This window comes from Odontesthes bonariensis, chromosome 14 (genome assembly GCF_027942865.1).
Source record: "Odontesthes bonariensis isolate fOdoBon6 chromosome 14, fOdoBon6.hap1, whole genome shotgun sequence".
Taxonomy (NCBI): domain Eukaryota; kingdom Metazoa; phylum Chordata; class Actinopteri; order Atheriniformes; family Atherinopsidae; genus Odontesthes; species Odontesthes bonariensis.
This window is the reverse complement of record NC_134519.1, coordinates 1,402,677-1,427,557: the sequence shown is the minus strand read 5'-3', so window position 1 is coordinate 1,427,557 and position 24,881 is coordinate 1,402,677. Positions and strand designations below refer to the sequence as shown.

At 42.6% G+C, this 24,881-nt stretch overlaps 1 protein-coding gene across 3 annotated transcripts; it reads left to right on the top strand.

Moving 5' to 3' along the window:
- Positions 1 to 9,356: 9,356 nt before the first annotated feature.
- Positions 9,357 to 20,480, top strand: LOC142398509 (uncharacterized). 3 transcript variants are annotated; one of them, XM_075482546.1, is made up of 4 exons: positions 9,357 to 9,603; positions 16,734 to 17,060; positions 17,755 to 17,925; positions 18,560 to 20,480. In XM_075482546.1, the coding sequence occupies exons 1-4, from the start codon at positions 9,432 to 9,434 to the stop codon at positions 19,546 to 19,548; spliced, it is 1,659 nt and encodes a 552-aa protein (XP_075338661.1). In that variant the 5' UTR covers positions 9,357 to 9,431; the 3' UTR covers positions 19,549 to 20,480. The 3 variants fall into 3 exon arrangements, with proteins under 3 accessions (XP_075338661.1, XP_075338663.1, XP_075338662.1); XM_075482548.1 differs by having other exon boundaries at positions 17,755 to 17,876; positions 18,560 to 18,730; XM_075482547.1 differs by lacking the exon at positions 18,560 to 20,480 and having other exon boundaries at positions 17,755 to 18,164.
- Positions 20,481 to 24,881: the final 4,401 nt, after the last annotated feature.

Sequence of the window (24,881 nt, the reverse complement as noted above, 5' to 3'; positions counted from 1 at the left end):
CAGGACAAGACACACAAGCAGATTCAGCAGACAAACTCACCTAAACAGTCCTACAATCACTAAAAATGCCAGCAAAAACAAAGCCATACAACTCACTCAAAGCCAACTCCCCTAAAATGGCCGTCTGGTTTCAAAAGTCTGACATGGGCCACACCATAGACATAATATACGTAGACTCCTCGTGGCGTGCTGGAACGTAACAGCTTCGCTGCCATATTGGCTGGGTCTCCTCACTCTACGCTAGCACCAGAATCAATTGGAGTCGACGGAGAGTGAGCTACTATGTTCGTATTTAGTGCAGCTTATAGTTGCAATAACCGGGACAGTATTGATACCAGATCGCGTGGGATTACCTTTCACAAGTAAGATTAAACAGTCATTTTGGTTGTTTTACCATATATAATATTGTGTCATCCTAACTAACGTTATTACAGCGGGGACTGGTACTGTCTCTCAATAACCGCTTTCGGACTGTAGGAACCTTTGGCAGTTCTTATAACCTTTTAATCCGCGGGGCCGTTTTCTCCCGTGTTCCGTGACATACAGGAACTCGGGGCTATCTCCCTTAGTTCCTATAACCATTTAGCTCCTTCTCCGATGTCGGGTCTTTTCATGGTTCTATAGAACGCATCTGACGGAGGTGTTTGGTGGTCGGTAGCTACGCCACATGTCATGCTGTCACGGCTGAAATGTTTCCTCATACGACACAGACACAACCGGCGGGTGTTTAATAAGTTAAACTTACACTTTGTCTCTTTTGTCTGCGGCGCTCTGCTCTCCTTTCTTCCTTCATGAAATGAAAAAGTATCTCATGACTCTCTCTGTGAGCTCTTTCAGCCTTGATATTAGACGCCCGATGTGATCGTCCATGATTAATATCACCATCATGCAGACCATGAACACGGTGGCCTCCCCGCTCTCCATATTAGCTTCTTGGTGGTGTTTTTTCTTCTCTCCTTACTTTTACCAGTTTTGTTTTGTTTTGTTTTGTTGTTGAATGTGGCGCTAAACAGCTAACGGCTAACACGTCACTGACGCAGACGGCTGCGCGCGGCGCATCAGTTCCCACCTGGTCCCGACTCATGTGCGAATGCAGACTGAAACAGTTCCGCTGGGGAAGGACAGTTATCAGAACGAAATTCGGTGAACTTTGAACGTGAACTGTTCACTTTGAGCATGTATGAACTGAACTTGAACTAGTTCAGAAAAGCTGTGAACTGGCACAACACTGGATGCTTGTGTCATTTGTGGTGTCTGTATTTCACAAAGTAACCGGGCAAATACACCGGCCGCGACAAGGCGTCGGCGAGCGACAAAGAATCGCTTCACTCGCAGCGAGTCTAGCGATTCAAGGTCATGGCCCATGTAGGTTGATGTAACTTGAACAACAAAACGTGATCAATAAAGACATAAGCTCACACAAAATATTCATGTACTAATGTTGAACGTGATGGACGATGGGACATTGAAGTACCGAAGTGTGATGTTAAAACAATTAGCCGATCGTCTTGATTGAGCGATTCAATAAATAGATAACATAAATAGAGAGATGAACGTAGGCCATCTCTATTTCTTTTATTAATTGCAGCTTTGGACGGAAGGACACTGCAGACACAAGATCATCAACTTTAAAATAAAGCATGCATGGGGCTTGACCTATTGATGCTGCTGAAATAAATTCCATTGGTCAGAGAGGTGGACTGGAGAGCAAAAAAACATTCCCGCTTCAAAACAAAAACAAAAAGTAACAATTTTCATTTGCTCTCTACTTCACCCGTCTGACCAGTAAAATACATTCCCGCCTCAAAACAAGTGAAGATAGGTTCTATAAATACCGTCGCTTATCAGGTTTTCTCATCCTGTGAAGATGGATGATCTGGATATCGCTATTTGCTGCGCTGTGCTGCTTTTGGACGGACGTCGTCGCCGCCGGGTGTGGGTGCACCCCATCCTCGCTGGCCGTGAACAGCATGGGGAGTTCCACCGCCTCGTTCAAGAGCTGCGTCTGGATGGAGAGAGGTTCCAGCGCTACTTCAGACTGGACCGGGACCAGTTCGATGTCTTGCTGGCGAAGATTGGCCCGGTGATCACGATGCAGCGGACGAATTACAGGCAGCCCATTCCACCTGCTGAGCGTCTGGCCATCTGCCTGCGCTTCGTGGCTACGGAGACTCCTTCCGCACCATAGCGGACAGCTACCGTGTGGGCGCAAGCACGGTGGGCAGGATTGTGGTGCAGGTGTGCAAGGCCATTTGGGACGAGCTGGTGGCCGAATACATGCCGGAGCCAACTGCCGACGATTGGAGGTGCATCGCAGATGGCTTTCAGCGTCGGTGGAACTTCCCAAATTGCGTGGGGTCCATTGACGGGAAACACGTAGTGATCAAGGCGCCGAACAAGTCTGGGTCGCTATACTACAACTACAAGCACACCTACTCCATCGTCCTCCTTGCTGTTGTGGACGCCGAGTACCGGTTCCGTGTGGTGGACGTGGGGGGTTATGGCAGGATGAGTGACGGTGGTGTTCTAGCCAACTCGATCTTTGGCCAGATGCTGCGCGACGGGGCACTGGGACTGCCAGAGGATGCGGTGCTGCCAGGAGCGGAGAGGATTGGGCCGCAGCCATACGCCTTCGTGGGGGATGAGGCATTTCCACTCCGGCGCAACCTCATGCGGCCTTTCCCGGGGAGGCAAGTTGGCAGCCACAGGGTGTTTAACTACAGGCTCTCCCGTGCAAGGCTGATCGTTGAGAATACATTTGGTATTCTCACAACCCAGTGGCGTTTGTACAGAGGAGTCATTGGGGTCAGTCCTGCAAACGCGGAGACCTGTGTGAAGGCAACCTGTGTGCTGCACAATTTCTTGCGGCGCAACATCACCAGGAGGCAGCCACAAACTGGACCGTCCACCTCGGGAGACACCGATCCCTCTGGCATCTTTCCAGTTTGTCGAGTGGGCAGCAACAATGCGACTCGCGAGGCCATCCAGACACGGGAGAAATTCGTTGACTACTTCTCCAACGAAGAGCAGTTTCCTGGCAGCCTACTACGTGATGTCCAGCATCCAACACCAAACGGCTCTTTTCAGAGCCACCAAATGCCGAAAAAAGCAATATTTCCATCAAATTCAATAATATAACCCACCAGTGTTGCGATAGCCTACTGTGACCACCTCTTCTCAATTTAATTCTTAATTTAATTTATTTATTACTATTTTTAGTCTTTTTCTTATTTGTATGATGCTGCTAACACTGCACTACCTCTGGGTTTTTAAATTAAAATTTTTTTCAAGCCCTTTTACTAACGCATTTATTTAGACAGGAATATCTCTATTTTTATATAACATCCATATTTTATTATCCCCCTTATATAGTTTTAACTTCCTGATTATGTGTCTGTATGTATGTCTACTTTTTGCACAAGCTGTATGTATGTGTGTATGTTGCTGCTGCGACGCATGAATTTCCCCACTGTGGGATAATAAAGGGCATACTTACTTACTTACTTACTTATCACTTTGCCTACATTGTTATTACACATCACATAGAAAACCTGACATTTTAGTCTTTAAGTGTGATGAAGTTTAAAATTAGGCTTTTGTTGTCAGCCACAAGGTAATTTAAAAGCATTACCTCAAATACTTTTGCATGTGTTTAACAAGATCTTTCATAACCTTTGTAACCTTTGCCTTGACTTGACTGGATGCTGACACAGTGAAACTGAATATAGGATAGTCACAAAACTGCATTGCTGCATTGTACTCATATAGGCCTATCTCATACAAAAAACACACAGTGATACGTTTTTATATACAACTATATAATACTTTATTACATATAAACAAGTGTTAAATGCAAGAATATTAAAAAAAATGACAATACTCTGGCTAGCAGAAAGGCTGACTCAGGGAACCTCTGAGCTAAACATACGTACAGGGAAAGCCCTGTAGCAACCATAAGCTGAGGGAGAGGTACCCCGTACCAAGGTGCAGCTGACAGAATGCGAGGGTAAATAAGCTTACTAACACCCCTCACAGTGTTGTCAGCTGCACCCCGGCCCTCTCACCCCAGGGATCCTCCCTCTGCTGTGCCTCAAACACAAGTCTGTGGATTTCGAGTTTCAGTTGCTGCCTGGTGGGGACCGACAATGTTTTGAACTCCACCACCAGGCTCCTGAAAAACAGTGAGTCTGCATCCTCTGGAGGTGGCGGGGGAGGGGGGGGCTGGACCGGCTGCAGGGGCCGGTTACTTATTTTTTCCAGGACCTTCAGCAGACCGTCCTGGACCTCAGCCTGGGTCTTCTGCCTCTTCTTTGCCCCTCCACTAGAACTCGACTGACCCTGGACCTGAGCCTGCGTCTGAGCCTGCGTCTGAGCCTGCGTCTGAGCCTGCGTCTGAGCCTGCGTCTGAGCCTGCTCCTGCTCCTCATCATCTTCCTCATCATCCTCCTCCTGTTCCTCTACCTGTTCCTCCTGGCTTGGCCCGGCCATGGCACAGAGATTAGAGGAGGTGGGACGCTCCTCCATAAAAGGGTCGAGAAAACCCATAATCTCAGCAAACTGCCATGGCCGGGCCCCACCTGCTGCAGACCCGCTCCTTTTCTGCTCTCTCTGTTTCTGTCTATCCCTTCTGTAACAGTCCCTGAGATTCTTCCATTTTCTTTTGCATTCTTCAGCTATTAAACATGTACTACAAAGAACATACAGACCAGAATAGAACGTCAATATAGTGTTAAGTATATATTCATATAATATTAATCAACCAACATTCAGTATGAAGTGAGCCCCCTACCTCCCAAGAGCCACCATCTCAGTGATCCAATTTGTTATATCACGCACCCAATACAATCTGATAAGATTGCTTTTACAAAAAACGTAGGGCGCATGGTAGGCTATTGTAATATCGCCATGTTATTGTTTTCTCTCCCATTATTTCTCTCCTATGCACAGTACATAACCGTACCATCTATGATCAATAGGCTACACTTATTTTTCATTCTTAACTTATTCTCAACCTATTCTGTTCAACAATGATGAAAGGCGGGGAAGATCAGACACTGTGGGACTACATGAACTTGTGGGTGCACTTAAACTGATAGCAACGAAACTTGCGCTAACTTTTACTTCCATGATAAGCAACCCTGCTTATCATGGAAGTAAAAGTTAGCGCAAGTTTCGTTGCTATCGAAGTCAAATCCGCAAAGCAACCCACAACATCTTAAACAAATGATATAAATGTTTCACTTCATTTTAATGTCGTTTCGCGAAACCACTGCTACCTTTTCAACCAGACACTCACCGGACCAACCAACCACTTCGGCTACCTTGTCCCAGGCAGCAGCCTTTTTGTCCTGGTCTCTGTAGGCAAACAGAGTCGGGTTGTGTAGGACGGGGTGGTCCTGAACACATGCGATTAAATTTTCTATCATTGTGGGGAATGACAAAAGAATGGAATATAAAGTGAAGTGAGAGTGAATATGTGTGTGTGATGTGCTGTGCGGAAACAATGGTGGATGGCGCGAAAATGAGGTATGGAACGAAAGATTTGTGATGGAACTAAAATCATGCCGCTTGTATCCGATGGGACATATATGAGAGACGGATGCAAGCATTTCGACATTCGGATTGGCTGTCGCCGAACCGCATCATAGCTAATTTGCATAATATTCACTGAAGTTCAACTACAAACTGTCGCTCTAGTCTCTCGAATCGCCTCTAGTCGCGCAAATCGCTTTTGTCTCTTCAGTCGTCAGCGATTCAATACAAAGTCAATTACTTCCGTCGCGTCGCTCGCTCATATCGCGCTTGGTCTATTCGTGCAGTAAGGCTGCACCACATCGCAAAATTAACTACCCTGAAGTTACAGAGTGCCAGCATACGCGAGAAGCTGTGCAAAACAGTTATTTTTCAAGGGTTTTAGATAGATAGATAGATAGATACTTTATTGATCCGGAAGTAGACATAATAAAGTAGCAGACATAATAAAGCAATACAAATGTTTATACAATTATAAACACTTTAAAAACAATCTAAGAATTTAAAAAACAGTTTGAAAATCTAAAGTGATCAGTGAAATTCAGAAGCGCCATCACTGAGAGAGTTACATATACTGCTTCAATAAATGAGTAATAAGTCATGTAGATGAATAATAAATAAAGTATTTTTCTATTCTATTCTATTTTATTCAATGTTTACTTCCATCATATTCATAATTCCACCATTTTTAGAACTGTATATATCTTTTTCTAATATATTTATAACTGTTTTTATTCCTCAACACTTTTTTTTTATCCACGACACTTTATTTTCCTCATTGTTGTTGTTTTGTCTGTTGTTCTTGAGTGCCAACAAAATTTTGCTGTAGGAATACAAATAAAAAAATCCTTGAATCCTATATGGGAGCTTGTATGTATATGTGTTACAGTAGGGTCGTGTTTGTGTGTGTGTGTGTGAAAGAGAAATAAATTCAAATGAACAATCAAACTTGTTTCTTTATTAAAATATAAAATTTATATTTAAATTAAATTATAAATTTTTCAATATGCCATAGCCTACCATATGTCTTTGTTAAAGAGCATAATACAAAGTCTTTCAGCATGAAAGCATGTATTTTTAATGTGTGACAGCGTCCTGTATCATAACTAAATCTCTGTCGTTTGTAACAAAGCAAACCGCGTGAAAATCCGGTAAATATTCGGGGAGTTATGATCATTGTAGTTGGGGATATACACCGTCCTCAGTGGAAATAAATGCAATGTGGGGGCATTGGAGACCCAGCCAAGATGGCGGCTGCGCTGATACGTCAGCTCCAATAGGCAGCGTCAGTCAATAAGGCGTCTACGTATATTATGTCTATGGGCCACACCCTCCACTTAAATATCTTGAACTTCTTCTTTGCTTCTTCCAAAAGTCTGTTTACCCTAAGTGCTCCCCCTGCTGGGCCCCCAGCTACTATTGCTATTTCTAATCCAAATCCACTAACTGGACTTTACTGCCTCATCTGACACTTCCTTCACTATTTTCCTCACACTCTGTCCACTTACACCCAGCTCCCTCAACAATAAGACAACAAACTTTGCAACAAATCCTCTACATCCTACTTCCACTGGACAGATTCTAACTTTCCATCCTCGCTGTTCTGCTTCTGCCCCCAACTCCACATACCTAAGCTTTTTCCTTTAATAGGCTTCTGCTTCTAATTCCTCCCAAGGAACAGTCAGCTCTATGAAATAGACTCTCATTCTACTCCTAGACCACAAGACTATATCAGGCCTTAGATTTGTAGAGGCTATTTCCTGGGGAACAACAAGCTTATTTTCTAAATCTAGCTGCATCTCCCAATCACAAGCATCCTCTAAGCTGCCGTGCCTCCTTATCGTCTTATTAACTTTCTCCCCCTCTGGAACAAACTGAATTGCAACTCTCTTCACCTTAGACCCTCCTAAGTTTACCTGCCTTCGTTTATCTTCAATACCTGCAGCTAAGCTTCTTAATACTTGGTTATGTCGCCATGTATACCGGCCTTGTGACAGATTAACCTTACAACCTGACACAATATGCCTTAGAGTTGCCGTACCTGAACATAACGAACATAACGGGTCTCCATTTACCCAGAGTTTTAGGTTCTGTGGAGTTGGCAAAACATCATATGTTGCCCCTATCAAAAATCTAATACTCCTTTCCTCCATACTCCACAGTTCTTTCCAACTAAGCTTTTTCTTCTCTACACCTTCCCAATTCAACCACCGTCCCTGCTTAGCCTGAGCCACTGCCTTTGCACCCCTTAACATTTCCTCCTGTCTACGAACCTGCTCAACAACTAGCTTTCTCTTCTCCTTGGGACCTGCTCTACTCCACACCGGTTTGCCTGGGCCAAGCCCCAAGCCTCCCCGGCCTATTTGCACATTACCCACAATCTCTGCATGTCTAAGAGTTGCTTCTGCCTCCTGAGCTGCCAATCTTGGTTTCCATTTACTCCCCTTGGTTGGGTTTGGAACCACATTACTAACTACCACATCTTTACTCCCAGCTAACAGGAGCTCTGTCCTAACTTTAGTACATTTAAACTCCTCTACTAGACTAGATACTGGGAGCTGGAGTATGCCTTTCCCATACAGTGCCACAGTACTTAAGCATCTAGGAACACTTAGCCACTTCCTAGTATAAAAACTAACTAATCTTTCCATTTGTTTCGCAACAGATAATGGAATCTCATACACAGACAGTGGCCACATCAACCTAGGAAACAATCCAAACTGCAGACACCAGAGCTTCAACTTTCCTGGAAGCCCTGATTTATCTCTTCTATTCAGTCCCTCAGCAACATCTTTCTGAAACTGCACTGCCCGCTCTCCATCATTCATGTCTGCCTGGTACCACTTGCCTAAACTCTTTACTGCCTTGTCCCTAATTATTGGAATGTTTTCTTCATCTATTACAAACTTTCTATCACTTCATTTCCCTCTACTTCTTGAGATACTTCTAGACTTAGTAGGTTTGATTGTCATACCAGCCCACTTTAGATTTTTATTAAGTCCCTCAAATATTCTCTTCATACATGGCACTGTTGTGGTCACCAACGTCATATCATCCATGTATGCTCTAATTGGTGTAAGGCGCATGCCATCCTGACGTCTCTCTCTCCACCTACAACCCACTTGGAAGCTCTAATAATTATCTACATGGCCATTGTAAATGCTAATGGAGAAATCGTACACCCTGCCATAATGTCTATTTCTAACCTCTGCCAACTTGTTGTGAAACCTGCTGTACTTAGGCACAGTCTAATATCCTGGAAATATGCTCTTACTAAGCCTTTCAGATGAGAGGCGAAACGTCTTCAAGATCCAAGAAAAAGAAGTCCAGATGCCCTTATTCAAGCTCTTATGATAATATTTGAAATTCGATAAAAAAACAATTTGTGTTAAATCTCTTTGGGGTTTTTTAGCCAATTTCTTGATTCATGAATATAAACATTTTAACAATCAACATTCACTGCAGGTCTTTATGAGAAATTATTACTATTATTATTATATTATTATTATTATTATTATTAATATATTACTGTTTTCTGAAATCAATGAAAAACAAATATATTGATGCCAATTCTTGGTTGCTTAGTTTTATTTTTTGTTCTGTTTTTCATTATTCTTTTGCTTACATTTTTCATAAGCTTTTTTCTTTTTTAAAAGTTTATTTTTCTTTGGAGATTATTTTCAACAGTGTTATATAATTTATTGTTATCATTATTTGCATTTTAGTAATAAAAAATAAAATTAAAAAAAAGAAAGTTCAAGACGGAAATAAAGATAAACAGTTCTCCTCTTCCGGACATTTACAGTGTGACACGCGCCGGAAGTAAACAACGATCCGACGCCAGCAGCGGGAGGACGGTCGGGTTGTCTGAGCTGAATATCTGAGTGTGAGCAGCAACAATGTCTTCAGTTCAGCCTCTGAGAGAGTTTATCAGCCAGCGACTAACTGCTGCTGCTGAAGAAATATTCTCAGAGTTTGAGAAAACCATCGTCCAGTACGAGGAGGAGATCGACCGTCAGCGCGGACTGCTGGATATCACCTGGAAACCCCAAATAAAGCTCCACACACCAGGTAAGTGTGGTGTATTTGATCGAGCACTCGGTACTCGACAATGTTGGCCTGCGGCGCGCCAGGCGCTGTGATTGATTGCTTATATCTGTAGCTAGATTAAGCTGACATACTACAGAGCATAGATAGAATGGCTAGATGTCTTGTCCGCGTTGCTGGGCAACGGAGTGGAACGTCTTCAGATGGCCGCCATCTTACCACAGGCAGCTCTCTCACCGACAACATTGTGTTGATGTTGAAACATTCAAACATTCAAGACATAACTTGCTTAATTCTCAAACGTTTAGGTTATTATAAACATCAAAGTAGTAAGCTAATTATCACACTACAGACGAAGTCCATATTTATTTTTTAAAATAAAAACGTAAATATTTCAGGTTTATTTGCCCCATGACTCAACTTTATTTACCCCTTGGGATGACTCCCTCAGGGAAATTCAAGTCCCCAGTAGCTCCAAACACACACATAGGATCTCTATAAATCTAAAATACAGTATAATATAGAATAATTAATTTAATATATCATTAAAATATAATTAATATAGAATAATCTAAAACAAAGTTTAAAAAAGAATATAGGCTATACAAGATATACAAAGTAAAGAGAGTTAAATGAAATAAGTTATAGCACTATGGTTGAGTTATTGCCCATAATGCACTACACTTGTGTTAATGACACATTGTATGCACATAGTCTGACCATCAATAGATAAGATATTGCACAATAGTGACGTGAATTATTGCACAGATGACCGAATAAATAAAATATTGCACGGGGTCTTTTAGTATGTAAAATGGTGGAGATTTCTGCGAGATAAGAGTAATAGCGTCAGAGCAGATCACTTAGCGTAACTCAGGTTACCTCAGGTTTGACTGTCTCCCGGACATCTCACCCTGTGGTAAGATGGCCGACTTGTGCGGACGTTCTAAACTCAGACGTAACACATCTAGCCATTCTATACATATCTATGCTAAAGAGAGCACCTGGAAGTACCCCGCCTCCGTTGTGTATTATTTATTAATATAGTTATAGTAACCCATGGTCCGGTCTGAGGCAGACCTACGGTAAGACCTAACAAAGAACTACAACATGGTGTCAGAAGACGGAGTTACGGAGTGAGCTGAGGGACTACGTGTGAGATAAGAGGAGATTAGCATTTTGCTAACACCGGACGGCTAACGCGTGAAAATGGAGCAGTTCAGACCACCGTCACAACGAGGGTTGCCAACTCCCTGAAAAATGAATAAGGGACACCTCATTAGAAGGGCCGGCCGAAACCGATTGCCTTCACCCTTCCTGGCCTGGTGAATTTTTAAGCCCCTTTTTTTGTGAGTGAAACAATTTTTTAACTATTTGACTCGAACCTGAATTGAATTAGATGCATATTTTTGAGTGACATGAACACCTGGAAAACTAATTATCATTCAGCAATTCACTTTAATATAAAATAACAAAATTAACTACCATTGGCACGATACTGCCTATTTTTAGATTCTCACAGTAATACGGGACAAAGTGCGTCCCTTTTCAGCTCAATACGGGACCGGTGCTTTTGTTTCTAAATACGGCCCAATTCAGTTTTTCAAGGGCATTTGGCAACCCTAGTCACGACTGATACTCACTGGCAATGTCGCTGAAAACTGGCGCAGGTGGGAACAACGCTTTCGCCTGTACATGATTGCTTCAGGTGCGTCAGAGAAAGAGGAGGAGGTTAAAATAGCCATCCTACTTCATACTCTAGGTGACGAAGCATTAGAAGTGTAGAACACACTCCATGTCAGTCCGTCTGGAGAAGATGACATATCAATGAAGGACGTTCTCATGGCATTCAGAGAGTACTGTAGCCTACTGAAGAATGTTGTGTTTGAACGACATCAGTTCTGGTCCCATACGATGTCATCAGGAATTACAGTGGACAGATTCATTACAGAACTGCGTCAGAAAAGTAAAGACTATGAGTTTCGCCGAAGTGAAGATGATATGATGAGGGATAAACTAGTGTTCAGAATTAATGATCCTCATCTGAAAGAAAGACTTCTCCGTGAAAACGGACTAACACTTCAAAGAGCAATTGACATATGGAGGTCCACAAAACTTGCCAAGACACAAATACAGGTGATGCGGATGACACCTGTCACGCATGATGCTCCAGTTGATGCTGTGGTAAAAACAAAAGGATACAAACAAACAAGCAGCAGGTTCAACAAGGGCAAGAAGAAGGGCAACAGTGAACTGCCAGAAATGTGGGAGACAGCATGAGCCTCGCCAAAACCCAGCTTACGGAGCAGTGTGTCATAAGTGTGGAAAAAATAATCACTTCTCCAAGGTATGTCGTGTAGTTGGCGAGAAACGTGACAAATATATGTCCAAGACTGTACATAACATTGAGAGTGAAATGGATTCCTTGTATATTGGCATGGTAGACAGTACGGAAAGAAAAACAGCGAGCCTCACAAAGGACAGCAAATGGTTTGAAACAGCCAGCATCCGAGGTATGCCAATAAAATTCAAACTTGAGACAGGTGCAGATGCAAGTGTGCTGCCCATGTCCATTTTTAAGCAGCTACCAGGTCCCATTCAACTGCGGCCCACAAAGACTGTATTAATCGCTTTTGGTGGAGCCCACCTGCCTTCATGCGGGGTTGCATCCCTGCAGTGTGAAACTGCGAGACACACTGTAGAGTTCCATGTAACCGGACAGGCAGACAAAGCGATTCTGGGAGGTGAAGGCTGGTGAAGAGGGTTGAAGCACGGACAACGACGCCCTCACAGCCACCAAGGCCTCCATCCACCAAAGAGGAGCTGATTGAAAAGTATGCTGAGGTCTTCACAGGTCTGGGAGAGTTTCCTGGAGTACATCACATACATGTTGACTCATCTGTTCCCCCTGTGATTCATGGCTGCAGAAACGTACCTCTTTCGATCATGGACTCACTGAAACACACACTACAAGACCTGGAGAAGAGAGAGGTGATAAAACCTGTCTACGAGCCGACTGAATGGGTGAACAGTCTTGTTGCCACAAAAAAGAAAAATGGTTCACTAAGGGTGTGTTTGGACCCTTGTAACCTGAATGAAGCTGTCAAACGCCAGCATTACTCCAGTCCATACCTACCCCTGAAGATGTGTGCAGCGAGCTCGCCGGTTAAAAACACCTTCACCATCCTGGATGAAAAAGACGGTTACTGGCAGATCAAGCTGGACGAGCAAATCTTCGAAACTGTGCACCTTTAATACACCATGGGGCCGATATCGCTTTCTCAGGCTTCCGTTTGGGATTAAGTCAGCCAGTGAAGTGTTCCAGCAGAAGAACTGTGAGACCTTTGGTGACATCCCAGGTGTGCACATTGTTGCAGATGACATGATCATAGCTGCGGCCTCAGAACAAGAACATGACAAAATCCTTCATAAGGTGATGGAGCGAGCAAAGGCAGCAAAAGTGAAGTTCAACAAGGACAAGATACAGTACAAGGTCGACACAGTGAAATATATGGGACACAGCCGGCCAGAAGGCTGACAAGGCAAAGATTAAAGCAATCGTCGACATGCCGCCCCCAGTGGACAAACAAGGCCTCCAACGCCTGTTGGGTATGACTAAGTTCTTGGCCCAGTATGTGCCAAATGAAGCTTCACTGACAGCGCCGCTCAGACAGCTGCTCAAGATGGATGCAGCATGGCAGTGGTGTCCACACCACAATACAGGTTCAGAGACAAGTTCATGTCTACTGGCTGAGTAGACAAAATGTTATTTATCTGCTTGTCATAAATGTTTATTGACATGTTTATAAAAGAATGCTTATGAAGAAAGCAGGTGGTTCTGTTAAAGGTGATAGAGAATCAAAATCGTTTTTCACGTTTTTGGTGTTAGTTCTGAGTCTCCCCGCTGTGGGGAGTACACACGAAGTGCCAGCAAGTGTCAGAACCTCTGTTTAAAGTCCTCCCCCTGTTTTGAATACTTCCAGAAAATGTGCCAATCCGTGTTTGAGCATAAAGTGACCTATCTTTTGCCGCAATCGCCCCCCCACACCCAAATCCACAGCCACCCCCTTTCAGACATGCCCCTTCACGGAGTACAGTTTAACAAACCTTGCACGATTCCCAGCAGGCTTCAGTCGGAATTTAATGCTCAGTAGAGGGTCAGTTCCGACTTTGCAACAAAATCAACCCCAGCAATCAGTACAGCCTTTAAGTATCACATTTTATTTAGTTTTAAATGTGTGTTGTGCCATATTCCTGTTGTAAGAATTGCATGTTAGCTCTGGCTTGTTCATCTAAAGGGAATGAGCTAACCCCTTAGCAGCTAGCTATTTTCACTATTATGCAGGCGGTAAGTAAGCCTGCAAAGGCCAGCTTGCTTGTTTCAATGCATAACCTTTGGAAGTCACAGTTACCGAAGTAAAACAAAACAAATGAAGCCAAACGGAGTACTTTCTTTTCAATGAGAGCAAGGGCAGCCAATCAAGCAACGGCAACCGAATAGCGCCAACACCTACCTGCATTTCACAATGAGGTTGCCAGATAAGCTCTGAAACGATGGAAAAAGACGCATTCTAAACCCAGCATAGTAACAGCTGTTTCAGAGAGCCTTTTAGGGAGGTTCTGAGTCATTACAGACCCAACCAATTTTTTTTGGGCTACATATCACATCACAGAACAAGGATTAATGCCCCATTCAACCTTTCTCTATCACCTTTAAGAGACATGTTTATCTGATATGTTTGATATTGAGCACATCACAGTGTTATGCTATTGAAGTTGATAATGCTAAGTGTATCATCACATCTCAGTCTTGGAAAAGGGGGATGTGGTGTATTTGATTGAGCACTCGGTACTTGACAATGTTGGCCTGCGGCGCGCCAGGCTCTGTGATTGATTGCTTGTATCTGTAGCTAGGTTAAGCTGACATACTAAAGAAAGCACCTGGAAGTACCTCGCCTCCGTTGTGTATTATTTATTAATATAGTTATAGTAACCCACGGTCCGGTCTGAGACAGACCTACAGTAAGACCTAACAAAGAACTACAACAGTAAGGAACACTGTGATGGGCTGAGTGAACTCACACAGGAATATGATTCATGGAGGATCCTAATCAGAGCTCTACGTTACATTTATTTCAGGCTCACAGAGGAAAGTTACGGTGCAGCAGACACGTGACTAAAACAGTCTTTAAAAGATGTCTTGCGTCAACCAAAACGAAACATTAAAGTTAGACCTGTCGTTATTACAGCTCAGCTTTCTACCATCAGCCTTTTGAGGACTGTCTTTGTCAGGTTATTAATAATTTTCTGTAGGATCACTGTCACGTTTTTTTATGTGGGATTTAAACTTTTTTTTTTTTTTTTAATTTAACCCCTTGTCCTGTCCAGCATTATGGCAGCAGAACTGTAATCTGAATACCGTTTATGCCAAACACATTTGCTATGCCAAGGGAAGCTTTATAAATGTAAAGCTCCCCTTGATGCCCAGTAATCCTTATTTTTATTTATTTAGTTTTGTTACAATACTTAACATGGTGTGATAGTGTTGAACCGGACTAGGGGACAGAGAGAGAGGGAGAGCAAAGAAGGAAAAAAAAGGAACAGAAACAATAAGAGACAAACATAGAAAACAGTGAAAAGTCAGACAACCAGCTGCTACACCTGTAAAAACAAAACTGAAGACAATTCACGGCTTTTGTGGGGAATCCAGCCTTAAGGCTCTTGCATGGTTGCCATGTCTGCTAGCGCGAGCGGTGTTGATGACGTCACAATTTCGTGGCGGCTATATATGGTGGCGCAAGTCGATGCGTCAGTAGTTGCAATTTTCTCCGTCACAGAGGTGGCGCTGCTACGTGAAGGTTACCTCTACTCTACAACCAGGAAAGTGGAGAAGAAAACAATGAAGAGCAGGAAAACTGTCATTAATTATACTGCTGCAGTATTCGGATAATTAAAATTTTTAAATTCAGTTAAAAGAGGTGAAGGTCTGAAGCCCCCGGCATCACCACTTGGAGTCTCTGCCCTCTTCTTTACCTTCACGTATCTGTCCCGTAGCTAATTTCACACATTCTTACAGAACTCTCCCTCTTTCCCCAAAGTTCTGCCAATCTCTGTCCACCAGTTTTGGGAGTTTACGTGGTCCCTGTGCTGTTTCACTGCAGTGTCGTACAGCTGCCTGTACAAACGCACCTCCTGACTGAGTCTGGCCTCAAAATGGTCCATCCGGTCTGTCGTTGTTGGCGCCGTCAAGTTACAAAAATTGACTGGTGCACGACAACGCGCTGCGCCGTCTTTTCAAGGGAAGCGCCAGGCCTGAAACGTCATTTTGACGTCACGGTCCCCCACCGCGTCAACTGTAACTCCGGCTTTAGAGGCACCAGGAGCACATGTAAGCAGACAAGCAGAGAACAAACACACAAACAAACAAACAAAAAAGCACAAGCAGCAGCAATCTCATAAAATACAACTGTGGATACAGATGACCTTAAACCACAGTATAACAACTGCTTAGCGAGCATGCTACTGGGCTAATGAGTGTGTGTGTGTGTGTGTGTGTGTGTGTGTGTGTGTGTGTGTGTGTGTGTGTGTGTGTGTGTGTGTGTGCGTGTGCATGAACATGCAATACGCCTAGATGGTTCCACATAATAACCATGCTTAAATATCAGTGTATAGTGCCACAATCCCCACCCCCCAGCAATCAGAAGCAGGCCGAGAGGGCCCCCAGACCCAGGCCACCAACAGCCCCCAAGGAGCACAGAACCCGGGAAGCCCACCATAGGGACAACCACGCATCCCCCCAGAAGACAGCAGAGGAAGCCCCGGGGCAGAGCCCCCCCGGCGACCAGAGGTGGCAGCCTACCAGCCCCGCAAGGCCCCCGCCACCCAGACATGGGTCGTGCGCCGGAACTGGCCCCCGCGAGCCCGAGCGCCACCAAACCCCCCCAAGAGAGTTCTGAGGCTGACCACAGAATCTGAGCGGAACCTCCAACAGACTTTCATTTCATTTCCAAGCACAAAGACAAACAGGACCCTCCAAAAGTTCCTGTTCCCACTGAAGATATCTTTCACTTGGAACGCAGTTTTGATGTGGGCAGATGTGCATTTCTCTATTATCACTTCGCTAATCATGTCTGGTTTTCATTTCATCCCTCCAGAACTCTCGCAACAAGATGTTTGTAAGGAGGAGAACGTTCTAGCAGACTGGCTGCTCTGTGACCAGGAGAGCAACTCCAGTGTGGATCAGGAGGAACCAGAACCTCCACAGATTAAAGAGGAACAGGATGAACTCTGCCCCAGTCAAGGAGAGCAGCTTGTACTGAGTCAAGAGACTGATACCTTTATGCCACTTCAATCCAAACCCGAAGGTGAGGAAAAGTTACAAGAGACTGGAAATAATGTTGACCAGTACGAGGAAGAGATCGACCGTCGGCGCGGACTGCTGGATATCACCTGGAAACCCCGAATAATCTTACACAGAATAGGTAAGGAACACTGTGATGGGCTGATGAACTCACACAGGAATATGACTCATAGAGGATCCTAATCAGAGCTCTACGTTACATTTATTTCAGGCTCACAGAGGAAAGTTACGGTGCAGCTGCAGTTATTTTTCAGACAGAAATAACATGAATGCATCTGTGTTTAAAAGCAGAAACATTTAGAGTTAAACTCACAGTATGTAGAAGACACAGGAGAACCTGACTGAGCTAAAACATGGTTGTTAAACTGAAATATAAGTTGTGAGCTGACTTCTTTGTTTCTTGTTAAAATTTACTGCTTGTTTTTCAGGTTTAATTTAATGCTGTTTTGTTTGTTTGTTGTCTCTGAAAGCTGGCTTTAAACGGGATGAAGCATTAATCAGGCAGAACCTTTTGTGGAACCTCAGGAAGAATAAGTTGGAAATAATTTGAGCAGTTGGTAATATCATACAGGAAATGATTATTTCAACCTATTGCTACTAAAGGTGGTTCTACAAGCTGTTGAATTATGGGGTTCACTAAGTTTTTCACACACTACTTCTGCATTTTTGTCTCATTTATAGACCTGATAAGTTCCAGATGACATGTATCCTGACATGTAAAACCTCCGAATTGACGGATGATGTTTTTTGTTTGTCACATGACTGTATTTCCTCTCTGCAGTAATATTTTATCTTGTGTCCCTTTGTGTCTTCAGACTTCCCAGAGCAACATGTCATTGCAGAGGAGAACATTCTTTCTGACCAGCAGCTCTGTAACCAGGAGGGGAACTCTAATCTGAACCAGAAGGAACCAAGACAGAAGACGGATGTTCTTACGGTGAATCCTGCTTATGAGGAAAGCGACTACAAGAATACAGAACCAAACAGTAATCAGCTCCACTCTCACAACTCTGCTTTGTCAGTGTTAAAAGGGCAAATAACTGAATACACAGATGAGATAAAATCCACAGAGCCCACACAGCTGAGAAGTTATATTCTTGTAAAATATGTGGGAAAAGATTTGGCTTAAATATCCATTTGTTGTCGCACCTAAAGAACTCACAAAGGTCAGAAGCCATATTCATGCAAAATATGTGCGAAATGTTTCACTCAACGTAACAGTCTGTTGCGACACATGAGAACTCACACAGGTGACAAACTAAACTCTTGAAAAACTAAATTTTGCGGTTTTGGCTTTTAATGTGAGAACACACAAAGAGAAGCTTTGTTCTTGCAGAACATTATGAGAAAATATTTGGAAAATGTACTGGTTAAACTTTTCAGATTTACGGAGCTGTTAAGACTATTTCAATAATGATTAAGTTTGTGCCACATTGAATGAAACAGTTCCAATGAAACCTGAGAATTCTCAGAAAATATACTCAAGTATTCTAGCTCCTCCGCCTTTAGTATATTGTGTATCATATCTGTGATTATGAAGTAGTTTTCTCATAATTATGTCATGTTGTTCTTTTCTTTCATTCCCTTTTTTAAACATTTTGTTTTCCTTTATCCCTTCAGATACCTCACAGCAGGAGGTCTGTAAAAAGGAGGAGGAGGTTCTCACCAACCAGCAGCTCAATGATGAAGAGAACTTCATTTTGGACCAAGATGACCTAGATCTACTACACATTAAAGTGGAACAGGTGGAAGTAAGCATCAGTCAGGGGGGATCACAGCTTGTGCAGAGGCTGGAGACTGACACTTTCACAGTGACTCTTGATTATGAGAAAAGTGACCACAATGAAACGCACCAAAACACTGACCAACTTGCCTCAAACAAGTTCTCTGAAACTGATATTCAGGGTAATGCTGATGCAGATGAAGAGTCTGTAAAATGTGATGTTTGTGAAAAGGTCCCACATGAGTCCCACAGGAGTAATGATCACACACTCCACACAGGTAAGAAACCGTACCTTTGTCAAATATGTGGTAAAAAATTTACTTATTCTTGGGCACTTGCAAGACATGTGAGAATCCACACAGGTGAGAAGAGGTATTCTTGCAAAACCTGTGAAAAATGTTTCAATCAAACTAGTAACTTGACTGTCCATACAAGAACTCATACAGATGAGAAGCTGTATTTTTGCAAAATGTGTGGGAAAAGTTTCAGTCAGAGGGGTAAGTTGACTGTTCACATCAGAACTCACACAGGTGAGAAGCCATATTTTTGTGAAACATGTGGAAAATGTTTTAAACGTAGTGATATCTTGTTTGTCCACATGAGAATGCACACAGGTGAGAAGCCATACGTTTGTAGTGTTTGTGGGAAAAGATTTAGTAACTCATCAGCTCTTAAAAAGCATGTTGTTGTCCACACAGGTGAGAAGTGTTATCCTTGCAAAACATGTGGGAAGAGTTTCAGTCAAAAGAGTAATTTGACTGTCCATATGAGAACCCACATAGGCGAGAAATGGTATCCTTGCAAAACATGTGGGAAAAGTTTCGGTCAAAGTAATACTTTGTTGCGCCACATGAGAACCCACACATGCAAGAAGTCACAGACTTGAAACATCTCAAAGAGAATATCTTGAAAGATTTTAGGGAGGATATCAAGGGGAATAAAACATGTAAAAACTGTAAATGGAGCTTTCAGATTTAAAGTGCCTTTACATTTTGCTTTAACAATGAATGTATGAATTTACTGCATTTCATCCCAGCTTACAGTGGGATGGACAAAGTCTAGTTTCCATTTGGAAGCAACACACTCAGTTTGAGACCAGGTCCAATGTGCATTGCAATTTCACATTTTAAGATGTATTTTGCACATTGTCACTTAAGTCTTGTGAACAAGTTCTTTTTTTTTTAAAGGGAATGTGTAATGTTACCATGAATTAATTAACTTGCGCTGTTGGCTGCGACATGAGCTCTGTTTTTAGCCTGTATTTGTCTACATTTTATCAAATTAATTGGGTCAAATGAGCTCCTATAGTTATTTTGTTCACCTTACCTTTGAATGTAGTGACAGCTTTGAATGAATTACTTGTCTTAAAACCCTTAGAACTCTTCTCAGGTTCTATAGTGTTCCAGTTTTTGCACCATCATTGTATTGTGCGTTTTGATTATCTAATTTTGATCTTGTCTCATAATTATAAGATAGTTCCACATATGCTACAAGCGAATGTGCCCAATTTTTCTTTTTCTTTTGCAAATGTTTCAATATTATCTTGGTGTTAACATGTAAGGGTGAAAAGCTCAGACGTTGACCATTACTGGAAAGGCATTGCTGTTGATATTTTCCAAGCAATCTTTCACATGGATAGTCTTTCACCACGAAAAGACAGAAACTCCCATTTTTATGAGCAGATAGCTATGTGTTGATTGTTACTTTTGAAAGTTGTGCTTATGTCATTGTTTGCATTGAGGTTTTCACACCAAAACTTCCAGCACTTTATTACTGGATAAAAATTGTAAATTAATACTCTATAAATAGAAATAAACCCACCTGAGTTATATCTGCTGAACTGTTTTGAAAATGCATGTTTTCTTCTTTTTATTCTTTTTCATCACAAACCATCAGTTTGGTTTGTATTCATATTAAGTCCTCTGGAAAGTTATAGATTAGTCTACCTCATTGGTTCATTGTAAAGCTGAAAAAATGCTTAATCGTTCCTGGCGATTTAACTTTTTTATTATTTGTTCAGAGCATTTATTTGCACATGTTGTAATTCTAACAATTATATATTTATAATTATACAGAAGTTTAAAGAAGGACTTCCTCTGAAATGAGAATGTCTTTCAATAAAAGAAAGATGCTGGTAAAAGGAGATTTTACCAGCTCCTTGTGATTTTATCGTTGACCATTTTAACATCAATGCTAGACAGTCAATGCTGGACTCAGTGGCTCCTCTTTTAACCAAAACAATCAAGACAAAACCTACACCCCCGTGGAGAAATGAGGAAACGTAGAAACTGAAAAGAAACTGCAGGAGTGCTGAAAGAAGATGGAGAAAATCAAAACTAACCGTTCACTATCAAATTTTACGCCAACAACTCAAAACCTACAATAATGCAATCAAACAGGCAAGAATTTCCCATTTCAAAAAAGTAATCTCTGACCATAAAAACAATCCCAAATTCCTCTTCTCCACCATTGCTCTTTTATCTAACAGTAATTATAGCAGATCCCACAAAATAATATCAGATACTCTCTGTGAGGACTTTGCAGACCACTTCAGAAGTAAAATTGATCAGATCCAGTCTTTTATCTCCACAGTTTTTAGTCGTCACCACACCTGGATCATTGCTTTTACCTGAGGAAACATGGGAGGGTTTTGCCCTTGTTGATGGGAGTAAACTTGGTCGAGTTTTCTCCCAGGAAAACCCTACAACGTGCCTTTTAGACACCAATTCCAACACCGTTTTTTAAAACATTTTATGGATTCTTTGAGGAGCAGCTTTTAAACATTGTGAATTGCTCTCTGCAGACGGTTGTCTTCCCCACCTCCTTTAAAACAGCGGTGCTGAAGCCCCTTCTGAAGAAGAGCAATTTAGACCCAAACATTGTTAAAGGGATAGTTCGCCTCTTTTGACATGAAGCTGAATGACATCCCATACGAGTAATATCATTTATGAACATTTTCTTACCCCCTGCTGCGTCCTGTGAGCCGAGTTCCAGTTGCAGTTGGGTTACGCAGTGATATATCATATAACAGCTTGAAAAAAATTGTGCAGCTAGAATGAGTTTTAATATTACGATTGGCCTGTCTCCTATGCCCTTCGGGGATCTGAGTTGGAAAAACTGCGCAATGTAACTTTGCTGGACCGGCCCGGGAGCTGAGCGGAAGTACTTCGACTTGCTTTCTGGCACACCTACCGCAAAAACAAATAGACCCCTCTCACGCTCCCAGGTATAAGGCTAAGCTAGCGCAACATTGTCAGTACGATCATCATGGCAGAGGCACCGAAGAAACAGAAGAAGACGTTGACTGATGAAGCAACAAAGAGAAAGAGAGAGGCCGACAAAGCAAGAGTCCGTAACCGTACATTACCTCCGAGCCTGTAGGGTGAGCTCCATAATGGGCTTTTTGAGAGATTACATTGTATTGCTTTAAGTTACCTCTCTTTGTGAAACAGGCTAGAGTTACCCCTCTTTTTCTGGTTTGAGTTACCTCCCTTTGTGAAACGGAAAACTCAGAGTTTCCCTCATTTCAGGGTTAATAAACTCAGTTTTCACTAAACCAGAGGTGAAACCGACCTCTGGTTGTGTTGCATTGGCTTTATCCTGAGCGGACATTATTTATGTACGTTAAATTCTGTATGGCCACGTGGACACTGAATAGTCTGAGTAAGCTATGATAGGATAAATAGAAACATTGACGTCTTGATAACCTATCTTTTAAGCTTACTTATCTCGGTTATAACATTTGGGGTTTTTTTTTTGGTATATTTGTGTTAATTGATGTGGGTTAATTCAACAATAGTGATACAACCCCAAATCCAAAAAAAGATGGGATGCTGTGTAAGTAAAAAAAAAAATGCTGAAGAAATCAATTTTTTACTCAAACCTTGAGCAACGGTACACCTCTTCCCATAGTGTGTAGACAAGTCATTGAAGACATGACAAGAGCATCTTACCTGTTATGATGATGCATGTTATTCTCGAGTTACAGCTGAGCAACTTTTAGGCTTTCGCCTTCTGGGTCATATAAACCACCGATTTCACAACACTATGTATCTATTATCCCTGTGTTTAACAGTAAATGTGGAGGCAGTTGCTGTGCTGCAGAAGAGGGGCCTCATGCACAAAGGGTATGTACCCACAAAAAAGTGGCGTACACACGTTTTCACGTCAACGATCAGATGTATCAAGAGCGAAATGATCGTGGAAATGTGCGGTGCCTCACGCCAACTTCAGGGCTGGTGTACGCACTTTTCTAAAGCCTCAAAATGGCTCCATTCAGCTCTTGCTGAGCTGGTGTGGTTACCTAGCGCAGGTGGTGAGTAGGGTCCCCATTTCATCATGCAAACCAATCTTTGGTTCCTACTAACGTGTTTTTGTCTTTTTAGGTTTACTTGCTGCTGTTTTGTTAGTTTGTTTGTACAGTTCTGTTAGGCAGTTTTGTTTGGTTCGCTCTACTTTTGTTTTGCTTGTGTAGTTCTTTGTCTATTTTAGTTCGATTATTGCTTAAGCCTTAGGTTTGTTAAACTTTTTGTCATTCCTTTTTTTTTTAGTTTCAGTGTGGCCTGGGTGTCATCAGGTGGGAGGCTAGGCACTGTGGTGAGGACCTCACTTCCTGTTTTGGCATGCAAATACACTGGGGCACTTTTAGGGTGTTTGTGGTGACTTTTCATTTGTATTGTTGCACCCCAGCTTAAGAAGGAGGGACACACATCCAGTAGTATGCCTTCCACTCAGTGCCCATTGATCAGCCCACTGATTTTAATTCTGTTAGTCATTTGGCTTTTAGTATTGTTATAGCCGGCCTTTTAGCCTTCTGTTAATAAAAATTATTTACTAAATCCGTCTGTTTAACTCTTTTTTTTCTTGTTTATTCGCAGCAGCAGCTTTACTTAAGTTTTATTCAGAAATATTATTTTCAATAAATATATTTTCTTTCTTTACTATCTCTGCCTCCTCAGTCACAGCCCTGTGTCCTTACAGCAATTGGGTTTCAGTTGTCATATCCTGGGGTGCAAGTCCCCACGTGGCGTTGTTGGCTCAAAAATTTCATTCTTTACTCCGCTCCTCACCACAAAAGCATGCGCAAAGTGGTGCAATGCATACCATTAAAAACAATGGCTGCTTTAGCAGTATTAGAAGACTTTGCAAATGGTGCAATTAGAAGAGAGCGTGTGTTCAGAGACAGAGAGGATTTGCTGGCACATGATGGCGACTGGCTCATTAGCCGTTTGAGGGAAATCCTCCTGGAACTGTGCGCAGAGCAGCGGCCGGCGTTGGAGCGCAACACAGCGTGGAGCTGTGCGCTGCCTGTGCTCACAGGTGATGTGCACACTGGGGTTCCTATAGCAACCGGGGCATTCCACAGGTGATGTGCACACTGGGATTCCTATAGCAACCGGGGCATTCCAGAGGGAGCTGGCCAACCGATTGGGACTGTGCCAGTCTAGCCTGACCCGAGCCAGCCGTGTGGGACAGAATTATCCGCATCTCAGCCACGTATATCAAATTCCCACAATGCAGTTGGACAGGCCAACATTAAAGCTCAATTTGAAGCGAGAGCCGGTTTTGTAATCGGAGCTATCGACTGCGCACACATTGCTATAAAAGCGCCATCACATGATGAATTTGTATGTTAACAGGGAACATTTTCATTCAATCGATGTACAGATCATATGTGATGCGTAAATGCAATTAACCAGCATTGTGGCGAGGTGGCCTGGTTCAACGCACGATTCATACATTCTGAGTAACAGCATTGTTGGGAACAGAGTACAAGGTGGCACTGTGCGTGATGGCTGGCTTCTTGGTGAGTAACTTTATTGTGTAATTGTCCTAATATTATTATTATTTTTATGTTGTCTGTCTGGATGGGTCGTACTGGAACTACTTGTAATTTCCCCCTCGGGGATTAATAAAGTATTATTGAATTGAATTGAATTGAATATTATTTCCCGTGACGTGCATTGAGTATGTGCGTCCCCAGTTTCTATCCCGTCTTCACAGCATCATAGTCGGTGGTTAAAGTCAGTTTCGTGCTGTTTTTTGCTGGTTAAACTTCAGTTTAAGATCTTTCTAACAAGCCCCTGATCGTTTCTGTGGGCATATATTAATAACCCCGTGCGTAAAGTGTAAAATGTCGTAATCAGCCTCACCTTTTCCCCGGCGCACTTCTGCACGTTACTGTATGAACACGTTGTTGTGAGTTACACAAAAACATGG